Raw genomic sequence first — 18,719 nt, forward strand, 5'->3', positions numbered from 1 at the left:
AAATAGTGACAACCAATCACAGATCATATAGGCAGATTTTATAATTAATACGAGCAAAAAAAAATTAATATTTAACACTCATCATACATTGTATGATACAACATTGCACTTTTCTATTCTAATCCTAACAGCTTTGAAAATGACAGACATTTTGTCATTACAAAATTTTCACTGCTGCAATTCATAATGGTACAGTGAATTAGAAACGAAAGTGTTTTATGATTTGTCTACTTTTAAATAAGTTTATACTTTGTAAAATTGGTTGATCAAATTAAATACATTTAAATTTACTATTATGGTATTCAAATATGTGTATATATTACATATGAACACTCTCCCAGTCTTAATGAATTGTTGGAATGCTTATCAACTGAACATTCCTTTTGCAACCCTGAATAAAGTACATAATCAAATTTAAATGTAATATATTTCATAGCAAAACATTCGAAAACATTTTTTTTTTGTTTTTACAAATTTATTTTTGTGCTGAAAATTTGTGCCAATTTACCAATATTTTAGAGAGCTTACACAAATGTAAAAAAAATTGAGAAACACTTTGAAATGAAGCCAACAAGAAAAGAGAAAAAATCATTGTATTTTCAGGATGCATCAGCCATTCAGGCAATTTTAGAGGAATTCTTCATTCTGAAAAGAAAAAAAAATTATAAGATTTTGGGGTTTTGTTTCTATACTTAATGATTGCACAGAAAAAAACAAATACTTGACTAATTGTTCTGGTGAACATCTTATTTATTATTTTCAAGTCAATGTATTTTACACAGGCTAATGCTTTGATAAAGTCAATCAAGATGTACAACCTAGTAAACTAAAAGCCATTGCATATTCTATTCGCTAGCATTAACATCACTGGTGATCAGATTTTTATCTGGATCATACCTCCATGGTACAATGATTCAAATTTCATTCTGCATATTTTGCATTTTTGAAGAATACTGTATAAAATTGTAATTTGAAGAATACTGCATAAATTTGCACATTTGAAGAATACTGCATAAATTTGCACATTTGAAGAATAATGCATAAATTTGCATATTTGAAGAATACTGTATAAAATTGTAATTTGACGAATACTGCATAAATTTGCTTATTTGAAGAATAATGCATAAATTTGCACATTTGAAGAATACTGCATAAATTTACACATTTGAAGAATAATGCATAAATTTGCACATTTGAAGAATAATGCATAAATTTGCATATTTGAAGAATACTGCCTAAATCAGCATATTTGTAGAATAGATTAGACATTTAGATATTTCTCAGATAGAAAAGATGTTTGAGGCCTCCATTTGCAAAACTTTTAAGCGCAGTTTTTCGCCTTTCCTGAAAATGACTTTTTTTGAAGTAGTTGGGCTATGGAAATAGGGGCCTCATTTGAAACACAAAAATAGTTAGTCTCAGTCCTCTTTCACTTTTCAACCTAGCAAACCTAAAAAATGCAATAAGTGGGAATTATAACTTCCTCTAAAATTGTGGTTTGAATATTTCTAATCAACGCAAAACAGAAATTAGTAAAATCCATGACGATGCATGAATGAATTAGTTCAAGAGAAATTAAAAAATGCCCTTGACGAAAATTCCATATTAACTGAATTGGGGAAATTAATGAAATCTTAAATAAAAACAATAAAGTTGTTATAAAGGAAATCGACAATTCAATTATTTTAAGTTCCAACAAATATGCTTTCTTTGCTTTTTATTTTTTGTGTGACAATTTTTCAACATTCCTTTCAAAATGGATATCCACTAGATCAAAGAGAAAAATTTGAAGAAGAAAAAATTTATATTCAATCGAAGTATTTGTACTCACTCAAAGTGTTTGTGAGTTGAGAACCATTACCAACATTTTTTCCCATCGTCAGCTCTTTTCACCTCAAAGAAGCCGACTCCTTATACAAAAATGTCTTCCTATACCGACTTCCTTCCCCACCCCTTCAAAATACAATGTATATGAACATAAAACAGCAATTTCTCACTGGCACTCTCAACACAACACACAAAAATGGCACAATTACATAGAAAACAAACACTTTGAGTGAATAGAAATACTTTGACTGAATATAAAAAAATATTTTTTTTTTGCATTGTATAAATTCACTTTTTTCCACATCCTACATGTATTTGTTAAATTTAAACAATGTTTGTAAATCCCAGGCCCTGAAGATGGTCTCAATAAAGATCGAAACGTTGGCACGATAAAGAAAATGTTTTTCTGAAACCTATGTCATGCCAGATCGCATTTTACGATTTCCGATTAATCCTAGACTAACAGTTACTAATCACCACAAAAAAATTTATTTTTTTATTTTATTTCATTATTATTTTTTTGCAGAAATCCTGTTACTTCTCAAATATCCTATTCAGTGTTCAATTGAACATTTCTTGGTAATCCATTTTTAGGACATTTTCGAAAACTTCTATTTCAATGAGGAATAAATTGTTCAGGCATTTGATGGCTCTTTTGTGTTTTTTCTTTTCTTTCTAGAAACTACTTTGTCAATTGTTTCTTCTTCGAAAACTTTTCCTTTGCAGAGGAACCAAAATTTTTTGCCTCTAACACAATTGACTGATTGATGTAAATAAGAATTGCTACCCTATTTGTTTAGTCAGTTATTAGCCAAATGGGTACATCTTACAAATTTTGAGGTTTTCTCATCCATTGATAAGTATAAAAGTTAAATTGTCTTACCTTCGACACAATTTATTGGAATAAACAAAGCCAAAAGATTAACCAAAAGACTGAACTGCCAACTTCAAGGGAAATCATCAGAAAACAATAGTGGATCTTTAACATTCGCTGATGATCCACTAAGCCAATTTTCACTGTCATTCGTTTTCTTATTATCTGAAACACAAAAATAACATTAGTACTTTATGAAAATAACACTAACAAATATTATAGTACAAAAATAATAAAAAGCTGAAACCACCTTGGACCAAGGAACAGAAACTATAGTACAAAAAAGATGAAAAATAAGAAATGTTAACAGGATTTCTAATCTGTCAAATATTATATGTAGAGCCCAGATTTATAAGCAATAAAAAAATCCACAAATATGAAAAAATATGCAGGATAAAATTTGTACCACCATGTCATAGATAATTAATCTGATCACCATGGCTGTAAGTGTTAGCAAAAAGAATATACAACTGCATACAAATCCGAGCTCGAATTGTAAGTTCTTAGTTTGAAATCACAAAAGTTGATTTTTTTTAAAAATTAACATACCTTTTTTTAAAGAATTTGTACTGAACAAATCATCAAAATTATTTTCAGTATTTCTGTATCCACTGGAAAAAAGCTTGTCATCATCATCTTCATCATCATCACCAAAACTACTTTTAAATAAAGAAGGAGTAGTTTTCGCTTTAGCTGATTTCTTAAAGTCGCTACCAAAAATTCCAGAATTGTTTGATAAAAAGTCATCATCGTCGTCGTCGATTATATTTGTTGAAAAAAGATCTTCGTTATGCTGATCAACACTGAAAGTTCCAACCGTTGAAGTTGCTGGCTTTATATCATTATCCTCATTTCCAAATTTGTTCGCCTTCGCTTTATCATGTTCAATAGAGACTTTGGAATATGTGCTTGTTTTTAAAATAGTGTCTTTATTCTGATTACTCGAGGAAGCAAACAAGTCATCCATATCTGAAGAATCCATGTCGTTCCAACTAAATTTGTTGTTTGGCTTTGTAACCAACTCATCGGAAGTGGGTAACCACAAAGGGTCATGTACCTCTTTGGCTTGTGCTATATTTAACGGAGAACTCAGCGAGTTGTGCAAGCTACTACTCGAAGTAGGAATATCCGTTCTTTCAAAGTCTGACCTTTCAGCATCGATTGATACACCCGGTGACAGTAAAGTATTTCCAAAGAATAAATTATTCGATGATATATCCTTTGGAAAATCAAAAGCTGGTAATACAAACAAATCCTCTTCATCTGTTGATGGCGACATGACAACACTCGATGAAGTAGTGGGTCTACTGTTAGCATGATCACTTTCATAGGTAGATGCTGCTCCTGACGAAGAAAACCCTTCTTTTCGGTGTCGTCTTGAAGGAAGTCTTCTTTTGGATTGAATTTTCGCCCTGCCCTATAACAATTTAAAAAAAATTACATCACTTATTTTTTAAAATTTTCAATGAATAAACACCAGAATGGGGATTGAAATCACTCTTTGTTGTTGCAAACCCTCATAAAAAAATTCTATCCCATTGACAACAAATTTACAAAAAGTCAATAATACCTTTGCCAAGCTATGTAGAACTTTTGTAGTCACACAAGGCAGATCACTGCAACCTTGAGAATTTGTAGTCACTTCTTCTATGGAAAGGTGCTTATTATTATCGATAACAGAAGTCCTTGGTTTGGGTTCTGACGGACTATTAAAAATCAAATCACTAGAGCCCTCAACATCAACATCCATGCTATGATTAGAATCATTATCTACATAATCAAATAAATTGTCAATTAATCAGACGAAATAAAATTATCTTACTTTTTTTTCTAAAAGCACAAATAAAAAAGTACCTAGACAAGAAAAGAGATCCTCCGGTGGAGATGGACTTTTCTTTTCAGGTTTTTTGAGATGAAGGTTTGGAGTTCTTCCCATGCTCAAAACCCGTGAGAGATCAGCTTTGAAGTCGTTGATATCAGGAACACCTAGATTTATAAATTATTGCTATAAATTTATTTCATACCATTGATTAACAATTTTTTCTCGTTCAAATATTCAACTAATATCATTATTTACTGTAGGGTGTTCTAGACATACCTAGTCGACCAGCCTGAAGCAAAATTATATTTAACTAAGTGGATTTGGTGAAAATTTTATATAATGTATAAGGCAATAAAAGAGGATGGCGAAGGCTGAGGGGTTAGGGCATCTAACTCATATTGCCTGCTAGCAGACCTGGGTTCGAATGCCCCCGCATGGCGTTTCAATTGTAAATAACATGGATAAAGTATTGAAAGTTTGACCCCTTGACAATGACACTCAATGAGTAGTTAGACAATAAGCCCTCCTGAATGACAAGATTTATGTTACTTTAGGGGCCTCAGTAGATGAGTGGTTAGGGCGTCCAAAACATATTTGCCACACTTGCTGTTCTGGATTTGAATCCTGACACAACCCATGGATTTTTATTAAGAATAGTATTAAAAACTTATTGAGAACTAATTTGACCCCACCCTTGTCCACATCCAAAGGGCAGAAGGACCTTATAGTACTTCTGTATGACAGTTCACTTTACTTTTGTGACTGTGATGATTGATATTTTCTTTGGTGATTGATCAGCCTTCTCAGTTTAAATATAATTTTTTCTTTCCAAAAGGTAGATTGGGGATGAGGCCAGAAAGACAGAAACAACATTTATTTTCTTGTCGAGCTTTCGGCAGAATATATCGCCTTCATCAGGACTCTGTATTAACAAATTAACATAAGTAAATTTTCAAATATACAATTTTAAAAATTTTCCTTAATTACTAACTCGAAAAAAATCATTATACTATATGAACAGGTACATGTGTGGATAACATTTAGCCGGTAGAACCCACCTTCGATAAACGAAGGTAATAAATATTCGTAANAATTTGCCGCCCCTGAGGGTCAGAACATTGTTTCAGGCTCCTGCATTCAACATCCCAATGCACTCTGAGGGCCAATGGGTTAATTGATATTCTGCCATCGGCCTCATTTAAAAAAAAAATACATAATAATAATAATAATAATAATAAATAAATTTGCCGCCCCTGAAGGTCAACAACATTGCTTCAGGCTCCTGCATTCAACATTTTAAGGAACAAACAATTTTCTTGGCCCTAAATTATAAATAATAGTTGCTTACTTTGAAATCTCACTATTTCCTACATCTTCTTTGAATTCATTTTGACCAAATTTATAACCAGAGTAATCACTCGATAAAACCTGAGGACTGTAGTTGGACAAAATTTTGTTCGTTTCAGGAATCATATGCTAAAAACAAATCAATTATTAATTATATGAAGTAGTTTAACTTAATATGTTTATGAATAATATTACATGGTTTTGTGATATTATTTAGAAAAATAAAACATTCATAAAATACAAATCGCTTACGTAATCCTCCGAATGGTCCAAATTACTTGAAATTCCAGTCTGATTGTTAAACTCTTGGTCTGACTGATAAAAAAATAATATAATAACTCTTTAAGAAAAATCCATGTTACATAATAAAAATTATAATGCAAATAAGATATTGTTGTATACTGTCAAGATGTTATCTTACCTCACTCACTATTTCTTCTTCTAGATTAAGTAAGGACAAACCTAATGTGTCATCGTTCATAAAGGCCTCACTGCCAATTAAATGAGGTAGAGGACGATCCTTGTAGACATTTTGAGGAATTAACATAATTTGTCTAAAAGAAAAAAAATGAGTCGTCAGTCACAGCCATTGCAACAAGTTGAATAGTCGATTGTCAAGGATCCAGGAAACAGAAAAAAGTAACAACTAGAAGATGTTGAAGGATGTAGAAGCTGGTGTTGGTGAGCGTAGTTTGAAGTAAGTCCTCCCCAGAGTTAAGAGTTGTGTCTGACTTGCCTTGTCTGTTTGTTTGTTTATTAAGACCAGTGTAAAAATCAACGTTTATGAATACTATCTCTCTAGTTTGTATTATTTTTTAACATTACCTTCCTACCTTACAAAAAGTAATAGGACGCATACACTAAATGTCCTCCTATCACTTAGCAGTAAGTATAGAGGGTCAGTGCCGTTAACAATAAAACAAAAAAAAACACATCCAGGGACAGAGAAGATTTTGGTGAAGCATGCACTGACCTGCCAATAGCTGCGTCGTCTTCCGAATCACTCCCAGGTATGTCAATGGCTTCAAATTTCTTTTCCAATATGTCTGCACATTTTTTTAATGACTGATGCAAATTGAGTTGCAAATGTGATCTCTCAGTCGTCCATTCCATTGAAGAACTCTAAAAATAGAATCGTATGAATGTACAAGTCTGATAAGTATGGGATGATTGTTCTTTTTTTTTCTCTGGGAATAAATCTTTTGTTCCAATATACAAAACTAGCTATGATTTTATTTAATTGCATTTAAGTTGTTTTTTTAAATTGGAAGGATTGTATTGTCATATGTCTGTAATTTCACAATAACTCCTTTTTGGGATCATCAGTTACAATGAAACTTTTTTTTTGTGATACTAGGACAAAAAATATTAGACACATGCTCGCACTCTCTGCAATTGTCCCCTAGGAGCCAAGAAAATAAATGTTTTAGCTAATTTAAGTTATTTTAAAAAAAATTATTTTCTGCCCATGTTGAACATGTATTCAAATGTTATTACATACCAGTTGTTTTTTTACGTAGTATAAGAAAATAATAGGCAAGATCATACTAAATGAGATCAGATATATAAAAAGATAGAAAAACGGAAAGACGCTTTCAGTAAAGTAGGCAAAAAAAATGTTTTTAAGCACCCTTTAAAGCCCTTAAATATGAATTTTTAGAGCAATCAAAAATTAGACATTTTTGGGTTGTATCAGCCGGGGGCATTTTTTTTTCTCGACTATGATCTTTCAGCTAAAAATTCATAATTACTCACCCAATACATTGGTGAATTATGACAATTGGAAAGCTGCATTTTTTTCTTGAGCCTTTATCAATAACCATTAGTTCATTAATCTTAAATGAGAAAAATTAGGATGAAATCTAGTTTATTTATGGAGGCCAGGTTCATGCACTTACGCTTAGTTTATAATGTTCTAAACCTCTGCAAAGTTTCCAGTGGAATTGTTTCAAAGTTATCAACATTTTGTGATTTTTAGTAAAACAATTGGAAAGATTTGAAACAAAAATTTAATTTTCCAAAAAAATTCTGTTCAAGGTTTATTTTGGGTTACATACAAGATTATTAACTATGTTTCTTGTCATATAAAAAATATTTTAATCTACTTTGCCAAGTCACTAAAACCCAAAATAATTATGCAATGTATTTCAATAGATACAAATTTTGCTTGCCTGTAGATTTATTCTTTTTGAGTTTTTACAAATTAGGTTAAAATCATTTTTCATCGAGGAACAAAGTTTATTTTCGTTTTCTACACCCCAAAAAACTCCTGAATACGAAACTTTTGGGGAAATGAAAAGAATCTTTTTTTCTCTCTCCTATTTTTCAACTCTTGCTTGTTTGAAATGCACAGAAATTGTTATAACTTTGAAACAATCCTAGCAATTCACCGAAAACTTTAAGGAGTCTAAAACTTTTGTTTCATTATTATTTTTTTATGCATTACATTTTTTTTTTTAATTCCATCCATATTTATCTCATTAAATCTAAACATTGTTGAAATATCCTGCTTTCCGATGGCTGTACAAACACTGAATCAGCAAGAAAAAAATTGCCTACAGCGGATCCAGCTCAAAAACGTCAATTGTTTAAATTGCAATTTAAGTTTGCATTTAAAGGTTTTTAAAGTGATTTTGAATTATTTTTGGCTTACTTTACTGGAAGTGACTTTTAATTTTTATATCTTTTTATAAATCTGATCTCATTTAATAAATCGTGCATATTATTTTCTGAACCTTCGTAATATAATAATTAACAACCTTGGAATATATACACAACAAAAGCAGAAATCTTTTGTTTAAATTACTCAAATTAGCTGAAATTTTTTTTTCTCGGCTCCTTGCACCCATTGGCAACAACACACAAGACACGCCTAATATTTTTCAACCTAGGATCACAAAAAAAGTTACATTGAAATCAATGTTCCTTGTCCGTAGCCTCCCCTTGCTAGCAATATCTACCTGATTTGTAAAAGTAATGATTCACTAGCTTTAAAAAAAAATAATAATAATAAAATAAAAATATAAAAAAAGTGTAGTGTTTGAAAGGGTAAATAGAATATAGACCTAGTTGGGAGCTGAAATGACCTAGATGTCGGAAGCCCCAGTCAAAAAAAGAAAAAAAAACTGTTTTTGGTGACCAGTGTAGCCTAGTGGTCAACATGATGGACTCTCAGCTCATATCCCCCATAGCCGTGGGTTCAACTCCCACCGGTGCTCCTAGCCCTTTTTTTCATGATACCCCCAAGAATATAAATCATCAATATATAAATCTCTGAATTATGTCTTTGGTAATATTAAAAAAATATTATTTTAATAAACATTTAAAAAAAGCTTTTGTAAGAGCATAACCATTGGAACATACTTCATCGGATGGTTCTACAAAAGCATCTTCTTCCTCCTGGACTCGATTTTCTATAAATTGGTTGTCGGCAATGGCATGGAAATTATTTGTAATCGTCCTAACATTTAGAAAGGTTTTATTCAAATTTTCCTCAAGACTATCCATACAATTCAAAGCATACGTTGTGTTGTTCAAAACATGCTGAAAAATAAACAGAAAAAGAAAAATAAGACAATTAAATATGTCAATGAAAATCAAACGTGTTAAAAGCACTTATTAATAATTAATACAGATGATTTTATGGTTAAGAAAAACATTTATTTATTATGATTCAGTAAATATAATCAGTATAAATAAGAACAATCTTATCTCTGTGGTGCAGCCATACTTTTTTTTTTTCATCTTATTATTTTATTTTGACAAGCATGCAACTCAAAAGTTTATCACTCAATCTCCTTATAAGCAAAATCAAATTCGATTAAATTTAGCTCCTGTCAACAACAGTTAACAATCGAGAAAATCATCTCTCAAATTGAACGGCTATCTATATTTTATATAAATTAATTAAATTATAGTTTTGAAAAGCTATCATGGCAGTTGTGTTTTCACTGCCAAATTATCCCAAAATGCATGTCTTATTACTATTAATTTAGTTTTATAAGAAAAAACATGTTCATTTTCATATGATAACTGGGGGTAATGACAATGTTTTGTTTTTCACCACTAATTGGTACAGATTTGACCAATGTTGGTTCTTGTTTTATTACATCCTTATCTTACTATTTAACGGTTTGATTAAATGAAATTTCAGATATTTGACATGATGGCAAGTAAGATTGTGCAATATTTATTTTTTTAATAACTAAAGAAAAAAAAATCAACGTAACATGACCAACTCCCTATTAGCCAATAGCTTTAGGGATGGTTAGGGATATTACCTGAAGAAACCAACTTTCGTAATTTAATTTTCAAGACACTGTTTAACCATTGACTTGATGGTAGTGTCCACAATTAGAATTCTTTGGTAACTGATATATTCAGAGGAGAGCTCATTAAAAGAGATATTTTTGCCAACAGAACAAATGACTGTTTGAAACAAGTTTTAAGAAAACATAAATAGTGCATGTCAATATCAAGCGCTATTGATCTGAAAATGCTCTCTGTTTATGCAGCCATAAACATGAATGTAAATTAAAGATTAACCCAAACAATAGCTTAGCTTTCTTTAATCAAACAATAGCCTAAAGTGTAATATATAGGCTGTAACAAAAGTCTGCATTTTTTCCTTTGTTTAAAAAATGGATTACATCCTATATTTAATTAGATCGATACTGTCATAAATGAATAATAATTTAGCTTGTGTTCTGGAGAGGGATTCCTCTCTTATTTTGTTGTTTGTCCAAAGTTAACGGAAAAAACTCCAGTTAAGATAAGAGACATGAGCTAAAAACTTAAAATTTTAGCCAATCATAACCACAATCTAATGAAAGTTTTGAAAGCAGCTGAGTGAATCAATGAACAAGATTCAATTTGCAGGTCGATTTGGAACTTTTGTAAACAGAAGTTGAAAGGTGTTATAACAGTTCCCAACAGGATAGATCCATCGTGCATCGTTGGTTGAATATTATAAGCTGGTCCGCGTCTTAGCATAAGTCTATGCTTAAAAAGTTATATGGAATGTCAACAGAATAGTCGCCTATTTGATAAAGAGCAAAGAGATGTTTCCCACAACCTGGGAGTCAAAGGAACGCAGTAGATGAATAGTCCGTCCATTGTCCACAGTTATTTAGTGTGAGAAGGTGACGCAGACACAGTTCATCCAGCTGTGGGACCCTATAAATTTGGGGCCATGTAAGCCAGGCAGGCGCTGTACACTCTTCGCCAGATGTCCCTTGACATGGACCAAGAGGCTGCCTAACAGAAAATCCTGACAATTAGTAAGTTGGAAGGAATTGCAAGAAGGAAGTTAACCAACTGGCCCAGCAGGCTTTCCTTCCCTACTCTGTTGGGAAGCCGGTATAAAAGAGGATGATTTGGAAAGCAGTCAGTCAATTCAAAGACTCGTCCCAGTCAATTTGAGGACTCAGAAAAGACCAATCAAGCAGCCACACTCAATCGGGGACTTAGCGAGGATTCAGCTAGCAGGACCGGCTATTGCGACAAGTTGAATATAGTAGACTGACAAGGACCCAGAAGGCTGTGGAAAGATCCTGCAAGATGCTGGATGTGGTAGCTGGTGTTGACTGGGTAAGTCCTCTTGTAAATAAGCTCATCCAGGAGTTAGAATTCTGACTTGCCTTGATTGTTTGACTTTTTGCTTTGTTTTACCATATTGAGATGGGCCAGTGTAGTAATAAATATATCTCTCTGGTTTAATGAATTTTTGGAACCCTACCTTCCCCTTCACAAAAAGTAATAGTAGCTGAATGTTCTCATAATGCTCAGGGTAAGCAAATAGAGCGTTGGCACTCACTTACAGTATAAAACTCATCTGAAAGCCTGCAATAAGCTTCATTCCATTAAATGTATCAATACTTTCCATGAAATTGGGTTTCTGGACAACCAGCTCTCCCTGTGCCAACATTATGATAATATAATTGATATGAGATATATATATACAACTTGAAAGAAAAGAAAACACTCAATTCCTTTGTCAAGCTTCTAAGGGATAAATCCATTTTGTTAGGACTTTGTAACTACTTGTAGATTTCATTCCATTATCAGCTAAAGCCGAGATATTTTAGATAAATAATAGTTTCAAAGTCCTGGTGAAGTTTGTCATTTGATGAAAGGAACTGAATGTTTTCTTTTCATTCTGATCTGCCCAAAAAGGTAGCAGCTTTTGCTGCCTCAAAAATATCCAGCTTTGAGTAAGCCAGCAAAATGTTCTCCTGTATAACAAAAATAATTAAATTTCAATAGGAATTACTCACTGGTCAATGACTGTCAAAATTCAAGTTCGGCGGAAAAGTTGGTTGTGTTAAGTTTCTTGTCTGAGAAAAACAACTTTTTGTGGTACCAACTATAAAAACCTTTAATTTGGTTTACCGATCAATTTGGTCTGCCTATTCTCCCTGTTTTGGTCTGTCAGATGTTTCACACCCAGGAGTGCACACTGAAGATGGCACAATGACGAAATAATGATACAGGTTGATCACTCCACAGACTACAGGATGGAATATCACAACTCAACTATAAAAAGGTTCTCCTGCAGCAGTAGCACGTATTTCATGTCAAACCATATCAAAAATCATGTTAGTAAAATTTGTACATCTCTAAGCCAGTTTTTAAGTTTTTGCACCTCTACTTAAGATATTGTGGTATGAGTAAATTACAGATATAAAAATATGCCTTTGAACTTTTTCCCTAGATAACTATTAGATTGTTTCACATGAAATGTCCGTTTCCAAGGTAAAGGTTTTTTAGTAAAATTACTGTATAAAAACAAAAGCATTTTATTGAAGTATTTACCTTCATTTTCTACACGTTTTTCCCAACACGTGACCAACTTTTTTATGGTGCAACTGAAAAATTCTGAGCTTTTAAATGAAACAAAATCTGAAAACGCTTTTTGGACTTAAACATCATTTTCAAAAAAATTTTCCTTGGACGAAGTTGTCTAAATTCCTGAACAGGTGGAAATCCGTTAGAGACAAGTCTGGAGAATAAGGTGAATACTGAAGAACTTCGCAGCCAAGCTCTTTCAATTTGTTTACAATATGTTTTGAAAACTGAGGCGTAGTTGTGGAGGAGTGAAGGACCTTTCTGGTTTACCATTTTTTTTTAAAGTAATATTTTATGCAGTTTGTCAATTTCCTTGCAGTACAATGTAGAGGTAATGGTCTCTCCTCTAGGCAAAAAGGATTAGTTAATAATTCCAGTCATGGACCGTCATACAGTCACCATCAATTTTTTGGGTGTAAATTTGGTTTTGGCATGTATCCTGGTCTTTCTTCGATGTTTAACCACTGCCCTGACCAAAGCTGATTGTCATATGCAATCCATTTTTCATTGCAAGTGATTATTCTTTCAAGAAAAGGCTCAGATTTTTGCCTGGCGAGCAACGAAACACATATCTTAAGGTGTTTTAACTGCTGTCGCTCAGTGAGCTAATGAGGGACCCATAGATCAAGCGTTTTGATTTTTCCCATGGTCCTTAATTGTCTTGACACAGTAGCTGCACTTGCATTTAGTTGTGCTGCGAGTCCTCTGACTGTTTGATAGTGGTTTTCTTCCACTTGAAGCTTAAGGACATCTTTGTCAATTAAATTTGGAAGTATTCCACAAGGCTCGTTTTCCAATTCAGAAAACTTAGCAAACCAATGGCGAATGGTTTTTTCATTTACATTCCATTCCCCAAACGCCTTACTGATACTTCTTGCAGGCTCAGCTGCCAAATCATGAGTTTAAACTTGTAAAGGAATATTACACGAAAATCGCATGTTTCCATGTTCATATTTGGAGTTATACTAAAAAGTGTGTAATGAACTGGGGAGCTCATCATTATAAACAAAAGTGGAGGACTAATAACTGCTTAATTATAATATATAAACAATTGGAAATAAACAACAGAAAACCGTTATATCATCTCTGAATTTCTGAAACTGATAAAATAGTACATTTCATGTGAAACAACCCAATAGTGTACATGCTGACATCACTCCTACTGATTGTCATTTATTCAGGTTCACAGAAAACATACGTTGAAGAAGAAATAAAAGCTTATTTTTAAGCTTTTACGCCTCTATGAAAGGCTCAATGTGATATGGGGAAATTGCAGCCATGTCATTCCATACAAAAGATCAATTTTAGTCATTTATTTAGGTTCACAGTGAACATTTGAAGATTTTTTAGGGTACACATTCAAAAAATGAACAAGAAACAAAAGTTTAATTGGAAGTTTTTACACCATATTTGAAAAAAAAATCTGAGATTTTTTTGTGTTTCAGGCTATTGGCCTATCTTTAAAGGGGCATCTCAAATGGGCTAATTCTTCGTGAGTACCCCACAAAACCGACGACATTTCTTCCAACCATTTTAATTAAGTAAAGGCATCTTTCAGCCAAGCCAGAGCGTAAGCTTGTTGTGAGGTTTTTTCGTCACTATAAAAAGACTCATTTTGATATGTGTAAATAGCAATCATGTCATGGAGCAAGACAGGACAATTTCACTCATTTGAACTCCTACCTCATACAGCATACAATCTCAACATCACTCCTTGAGACTGCCATTTATTTAGACCCCTGGCTAACTTTTTTCAGGGCCAAACATTCAAAAATAAAAAATAAATAAAAACTTGTTTTGAAAATTTTTCACCTCTATGTGATGAATATCACAAAGACTCATTGTGATATGAAAGTGAAAAAATAAAATTTATTTTGGAACTTTATGTGTCCCCTTGAATAATTAATTATGCATTTAACGTTTTTACATACATTCGAGGCTGATAGCACTATAGAAAGATGTACATTTACAAAAGTACATACATTTAATGTGAAAAGTTCTTCTATGGAAATGAAATTAAAGGGGCAATTAAAAACTTCGGTTAAAAAACCAAGTTATAAGGACAAGACGGAAACATGATTTTAAAGGTGAAAAGGGGGGGCTTGGCAGATAATGTGAGGAAGGGTTTCTATATTCCAGGTGTGGAACAACTGAACATAGTAATTCTGTGTTTAGGGGGATAGTGGTCAGAAGGGGGAACAAAAATAAGTGGGAATACACAGAGGATATGAAGGTAAGATCATATTTCAAGGGAGGTGAATGGAAAGATATCTGACAGAGGATGTGGAAACACCTAGGGGAGCCAAACACAAAACGTACAAAATAATTAATTAGACGTTTAAGCTTATCTTCAAGCTCCTCAGTGAGTCCCCTGTACACAACACAACCATATTGAAAGTGAGGAGAAAGCGGAAGGAGACTAGGAGTTTACAGGTGCTGATGGGAAGAAGGTAGTTGGCATGACGGACCTAATGGAGGACGGAGAAGCATATGGTTAATTAACAGATATAGCAAATAACAATTGTCATGCAGCAAGGTAGCACAATTTCACTCAATCGAACATCCCCTTCATCCAGCATACAATCCACATCATCACTCCTACAGACTGTCATTTATTCATACCTAACTTTTGTTTGGACCATACTTTTTAACTTGCTGTTGACAGGGACTGGCACCCGGGCATGCTTTATAAACTTAAATGCTTCCTACCCACTCCTTATTACTTTTGTACTGAAATCCTATCACTCAACTACTGCTTCGGTGAGGTGCGACCACAAGTTCACAGAAGTAAGACAGATTCAAGCCAGCATCCCACAATGGAGCATTTTTGGTCCCATCTATTTATATCATTTAGCTACCTATACACCCTAATACCATCAACACCACCTAGGTGGACCTTATCGCAATTTTGCCCTCTAACTCGAATCCTATCCATGTTACCTCATCCAAGAAATGTTGCGAGCTTATTAGAGACTAGCGCGAAAAGTGGAGGACAAGATTGAATGGAGAAAGAAATGCTCAGTGTACCTTCACATTGAAAAAACAGTCTTGTCCTCCACTGTACATAAACAGAAAAGAGGTACTGATTTCCGTGCAAGACAAATACTTAGGACAATACCTAGATAACAGACTGACATGAAATTCCCACACAAAACTTAAGTCAACTTGAACAACTACAAAGACTTCTAAGACTGAAATCCATCTTGATCATCAAAATTAAACCTTATACAAAACTACTGCGACTATTTTGAACATATGGAGTGAAACTGAGGGGGTTATGCCAACCCATCCAACATCCAGCGCATCCAATCCTCCCAATCAAGTCCTCAGACAAATTGCCAAAACTCCTTACTTGAGGAGTCAACCTCTACATTCATTTTGTCAATGAATTGATCCATTCCTGATTCCAAAAGTTGTACACCAACCTATGGATCCATCTACATATTCACATCTTGAGAACACGCCATGCCTCCTTGCCACTCAGCAATCCCTCACACAGAGTGCCAGTCTCATGACATCTGTCCTCAGGATGCAGTGTTGTGCCAGTCTCATGAAATCTGTCCTCAGGATGCAGTGTTGGCAATGGAGTTAGTGCTGTGACTGTAAAAATATATAATAAATAATGTGGAAAGTTTAGATACTAACCAACAGCTGAGCTCATAGAGTGGTTTTACTACTTTTACTGGCCTTTCACACGTATTTTTTTCAAACCTGCAGTCATTTGAGCTTCTCGATCTATTACTGCTTTTATATGAACAGTCAATATCCTAAAATGCTAGCCTCTCATTTGTAACTCAGGTCATCAATTAGAGAATAGACACAAAATATACAACACGTATGTATTACATCGCCACCATATAAACGTAAAGTATGGGGTCACATTCACTCCCCCAGAATACTTGATATCCCTTGGGACGGGGTCGAACCCAATCCAATCATGCTAATAACTTATTTTACTCTAGACATCACACTTTCACTCCATAGTACTCTATATTCCTCGAGACGAGGTTAAACCGACTCCATTTTCATTAATAAAACGCTTGTTTGTCTGTGCCAACTTTTCATGATATCAGTAAACTTAGAAATGTTCTATGCCCCTCCTACAGCATGGCCAATTTCTCTCATTAAATCCCCTTCCTTTACAGTTTTTCTTATTTGAACTTATTCAAGCCTACAGCATTTTTTTTTTACATTAAGAAATGAGAAAAAAGTTAATGTGAATAATTTCATCCTAGTACTAGAAAGGGAGTGAATTTTCTGGACAAAGATGGGTTCAATTATTTTCAGGAAAACATATTATTTAGAATTATTCAAGCAAGTGCATACAAAACGCAGACTTTTGTTAAGCAGTAGCAAAAAGGGTAAAAGTAAAGAAAACACGTATAAACAAAGGTTATAAAGTGAAGATTAAATAAAATTAAAAAAATAAATAAATTATAAAATAAATGTACTTGTGAAAATGTTTCTAATCGTTTCAATAAATCAACATCGTTGGCCAAATTCCATTTGTGCCTACATTCCTTCATAACGCTGGTATCAATCTTGCCTAAATTATTTCCGTCATTATCCTGGAAATGAAAGGGAATTTAATTGACAAACACAAGATAAGTTTAAAACACAAAACGGCAGAAAAAAAAATCAAGGGAAATTAAAATGAACCATGCGAATAATACTTGCCATTTTTCATGGTAAACGATGGATTTTTCGAAGCGTCCGTTTAGCCAGCCGAGATGAGACGTCGAGAAAAATAGCCAGGGCCGGCGAAAAAATGTTTGCTAATCAATTTGTAAAAACATCGCCTTCTAAGAAAGTAGTATCTACATCTGAGGATTGAGGAGTAGAGGGTAGATAAAACAATGCTGATAGGAGATCCACATGGGCCATCATAAGTTCTCATTATTATTTGACGTCATAACTGGGGACTCATCGATTTAAAAATAAACAATTACCATTCCATTCATTCGAATTGCATTAATATTTTCTAAACTATGAATTTAAATGAAAACTCGAAGCTAGAAAACATGAAACATAGGATTTAACTTTGAATTTTTCAAAAATTCACCCACAAAAATGCTTGAAACAAAATACAAAAAATATTTAAGAATAATGGTTCTACTCACATATTGTTTCATAGTCTTTACTTTTACTTTTTTGAGTTCAACTGAATGAAATTGTCTGTCTTGCTGCATGACATGACTGCTATTTACACATATCACAATGAGTGTCTACATAATGGCGAAAAAAAAAAACTTCAAAACAGGCTTAGCTGAAAGATGCCTTTACTTAATTAAAATCATTTTGAAGAATGTCAATGGTTTTGTGGGGTTCTAAACAAGAATTAGACCCTTTGTACTGCTGAAAATAAGCCAATAGCTTGAAAAGTACCAAAAATAAAATAATCATCAAGGATTTTTTAAATACTTTGTAAAAACTTCAAAATAAGCTTTTATTTCTTCTTCATTTTTTGAATGTATAAACTTAAAAAAAGATTGTTATGAACCTGCATATGTAACAGTATGTAGGAGTGATGCAGGATACAAAATACAACAAATATTTAAGAATAATGGTTCTACTCACATACTGTTTCTTTGTGTGTACTTTTACTTTTTTAGAAATTCAACTGAGTGAAATTGTCCTGTCTTGCTGCAAAACATGACTGCTATTTACACATATTACAATGAGTGTTTACATAATGGCGTAAAAAACTTCAAAACAAGCTTACCATCCGGCTTGGCTGAAAGATGCCTTCATTGCCCCCATTTTAGGGTTTGCTAGTCTTTGTATGCTGCCTAATGTTTGGGGAGTTGTTTTTGCTGATGTTTGGGTCACTAGATTAGTGAGCCATAGGGTAATTTGGTCTTATTACTGCCATATAGATTGGCCATTTTCTGTTTTAGTCCAAAGATTTGCCCAGAGTTCTTCTTGTGGTAGTGATATTTTGCTTTTTGTTATGATGTGCCGCAAGTGAGGGTTGCAAGATAATTTCTCCTCAGAGATTATCCC

At 33.3% G+C, this 18,719-nt stretch overlaps 1 protein-coding gene across 1 annotated transcript; it reads right to left on the reverse strand.

The window, feature by feature from the left end:
- Nucleotides 1-323: 323 nt before the first annotated feature.
- On the reverse strand, nt 324-17,559 carry LOC106665403 (WASH complex subunit 2-like). The gene is made up of 12 exons (XM_014391814.2): nt 17,394-17,559; nt 17,168-17,284; nt 9,234-9,413; nt 6,844-6,992; nt 6,292-6,424; nt 6,123-6,185; nt 5,871-5,999; nt 4,556-4,700; nt 4,272-4,471; nt 3,251-4,118; nt 2,711-2,866; nt 324-645 (listed from the first exon to the last, which is right to left on the reverse strand). The coding sequence occupies exons 1-11, from the start codon at nt 17,394-17,396 to the stop codon at nt 2,775-2,777; spliced, it is 2,079 nt and encodes a 692-aa protein (XP_014247300.2). The 5' UTR covers nt 17,397-17,559; the 3' UTR covers nt 324-645; nt 2,711-2,774.
- Between the last annotated feature and the right edge of the window lie 1,160 nt (nt 17,560-18,719).

Source organism: Cimex lectularius, unplaced genomic scaffold (genome assembly GCF_000648675.2).
Source record: "Cimex lectularius strain Harlan isolate CLEC.00 unplaced genomic scaffold, Clec_2.1 scaffold9, whole genome shotgun sequence".
Classification (NCBI taxonomy): domain Eukaryota; kingdom Metazoa; phylum Arthropoda; class Insecta; order Hemiptera; family Cimicidae; genus Cimex; species Cimex lectularius.